Consider the following 2,345-nt stretch of genomic DNA (forward strand, 5'->3'; position numbering starts at 1 on the left):
TGAGTTCTGGATGGCCCTGGATGGGTTCATTGCCACAATGAGTATTCAGTAAGTGCCTAAGGTGTGCATGGCACTGTCAGGCACCAGATGGAGAAAGACTGAGGGTAAATACAAAAGAAATGGGCAGGAGGGGAGAAAGACTTACCTACCCAGCTCTAGAATAAAACGTTCTGCAAAAGAGCAAGCCCTACACACAGGTAAAGAGCAAACACATCAGGTACTTTCATAAAAATGTGCTCAGCTTTTATACTAGCAGGCTCCTGGAGTAACATCATGAGTCCATAAAGCATTCTGACATTGTCACCACCCAGGATAAAATGATGAGACATTTTCAGCAAACAGGCAAGAAATAGGACATGCCTTTGTTGTGTTAATTGCAGGAGTTTAACAATGGGTAAAGGTAGAAGGGCTGTTTCCACATTTTACATTTCTATTTCACACTCAAATCCATTTTGTTAATTCTAAATTAAATAACTAATGGTTAGTGTTAGCACTGATTTGGGGGAAAAGGAAAATCAGAAGCTCAGGGGAACCATGAAAGCCCTCAGAGTAAACACCTAAGTTGCAATGAAACAAAGCCTTTCCAAGTGCAGACGGCTGCTGCACAAGGCTGACTCTAATTGGTGGCCTGAGCAAGGCCAGGGCAGCCACCCTACCCCCAATCCTCTTTTCAGAGTGAAAGCTGTCAAAGTCCCCACCACTGCCCATGGAACACTGAAATAAAGTTGACTGAATAAAAAAAACAATTAGACACTCATACAGATCCCACTCCCTGCCTGCATGGAGCCTGACAGATTCCTCACTCAAGCCAAAAGTGAGAACCAGAGAGTTCCAGCCTGACCTCTGGGTGCCCTCCAAACCAGCCAAGGTCATGTTCTCTCTCTGCTGAGGTCAATTTCTGTGTTTTGGAAGATGTAGTACAAACAAGATGGTTTACAAATGCTGCCCCTGGAGAGAACTTATTATTTTTCCCTTTGCAACCCCATTAACCTGCTTCTGTCCTCACAGACTGGGCGTGTGGGGAAGGCCTCAGGGAGGCCTCAGCACAGCAGCCATCACTTCCCTCTAGAGGTTACTGAAGAATCTGCAGAGCCTATGGGCCAATACGTGAGCCTGAGTCTGGGCTGAGATGTCATAACTATTAATAAGCTGCCCAGCCTGTGCTCCTGGAGCAACCTATCACAGAAATAACTATGTTCTCCTTCAGAGTCTAACCCGGCAACAGGCGCTGATGGGCAGCATCATGTGGGAGCTTATCTACTGCTGTCCCCTCCACGGTGACACCTGCAAATGGGCTGTAGACCATGATATCCAGAAGTTTCACAATTGCAGTGTGTTTGCCAAGTGGCACCAAGTTAGCCTGAAAGTGGGGTGCCCTTAATACCTCCCAATCTTGAAATACTTTTGCAATTCATCCACCTTGCTTTGGGGCCTAATGGCTTTTTGTTGGTGGAGGACCTAGTGCTAAATTTATTCATGATCCATAATGCCAATTAACCCCCAGGCAGGTGGTTTTGCCACTGTGCCCATATTAGAGAGAAAGGCAGACAGAGTCTCTAACCAGCAAGCCAGGCTGTTTGGAGTGCCATCTGCTAGCTCAGAGTCCCATTTCTCCCCCTGGGTCCCCATCTTCAATAGGCTCGAGTCCTCCTTTTATGCCTGAGATGGTGCCAGGCCCATTCCCACAAACTGCCCCTACCAGGTGCATTTACCTTCCTCGCCTCTGCTAGACACAGGAGCTGCCACACAGCCAGCTCTCTGTTCCGGATCCGCCATGGCAGGAAGACCCTTCAGCACAGGCAGTAGTGGGCTGGCACCAGTACAACAGACCTCTCCTTAGTGCGACTTTAGGGAACCTCACCTGATGATGCACCGAGGACTCTGCTGCCATTACCATGGAGAGCACCATTGTGCAAGTGCCTTCTGTGTGTGCACAGTAGCAAGCCACACACCTGGCCATGCCTGTCCCTCCTCTCTCCTTACCACATCCATAAACCCCTGATAGGTGTGACTGTGCAGGTGTGGACAGCAAAGGTGGTCACCGGAAGTCCAGAGGCCCAGGTGAAGGCCTCTGAAGAGCTCAAGCCTCTGGCTGTCCTCGGGGCCAGAGCAAAGGGCATCCCGCTGTCTTGTATTATGTGTGTTGACGGAGACCAGGCCACCTAACAAGGAAGCAGCCTGCCCCTGAGTCCGACATACCTCAGGCCTACCTGGTAAAGCGCGGGATTTCGTCGTTGAGGTTCACGACGTTCACCCGGAGTTCCGTGGAGGCTCTGAGGCCTCGGCTGTCCCTCACTCCCACAGTGAGATGGAAACTGTCAGGGAAACAGGCAAGGGAGAGAATC

General features: G+C 49.8%; 1 protein-coding gene across 1 annotated transcript in view; it reads right to left on the reverse strand.

The window, feature by feature from the left end:
* CDHR3 (cadherin related family member 3) overlaps positions 1-2,345 on the reverse strand; it is a 53,562-nt gene that overhangs the window by 30,278 nt on the left and 20,939 nt on the right. Inside the window, exon 6 of the mRNA XM_023519599.1 lies at positions 2,211-2,315. Within this exon, the coding sequence (XP_023375367.1) occupies positions 2,211-2,315 (105 nt within the window). The remainder of the gene's footprint in view (positions 1-2,210; positions 2,316-2,345) is intronic.

This window comes from Otolemur garnettii, unplaced genomic scaffold (genome assembly GCF_000181295.1).
Source record: "Otolemur garnettii isolate 467f Iridium unplaced genomic scaffold, OtoGar3 scaffold00005, whole genome shotgun sequence".
NCBI lineage: Eukaryota > Metazoa > Chordata > Mammalia > Primates > Galagidae > Otolemur > Otolemur garnettii.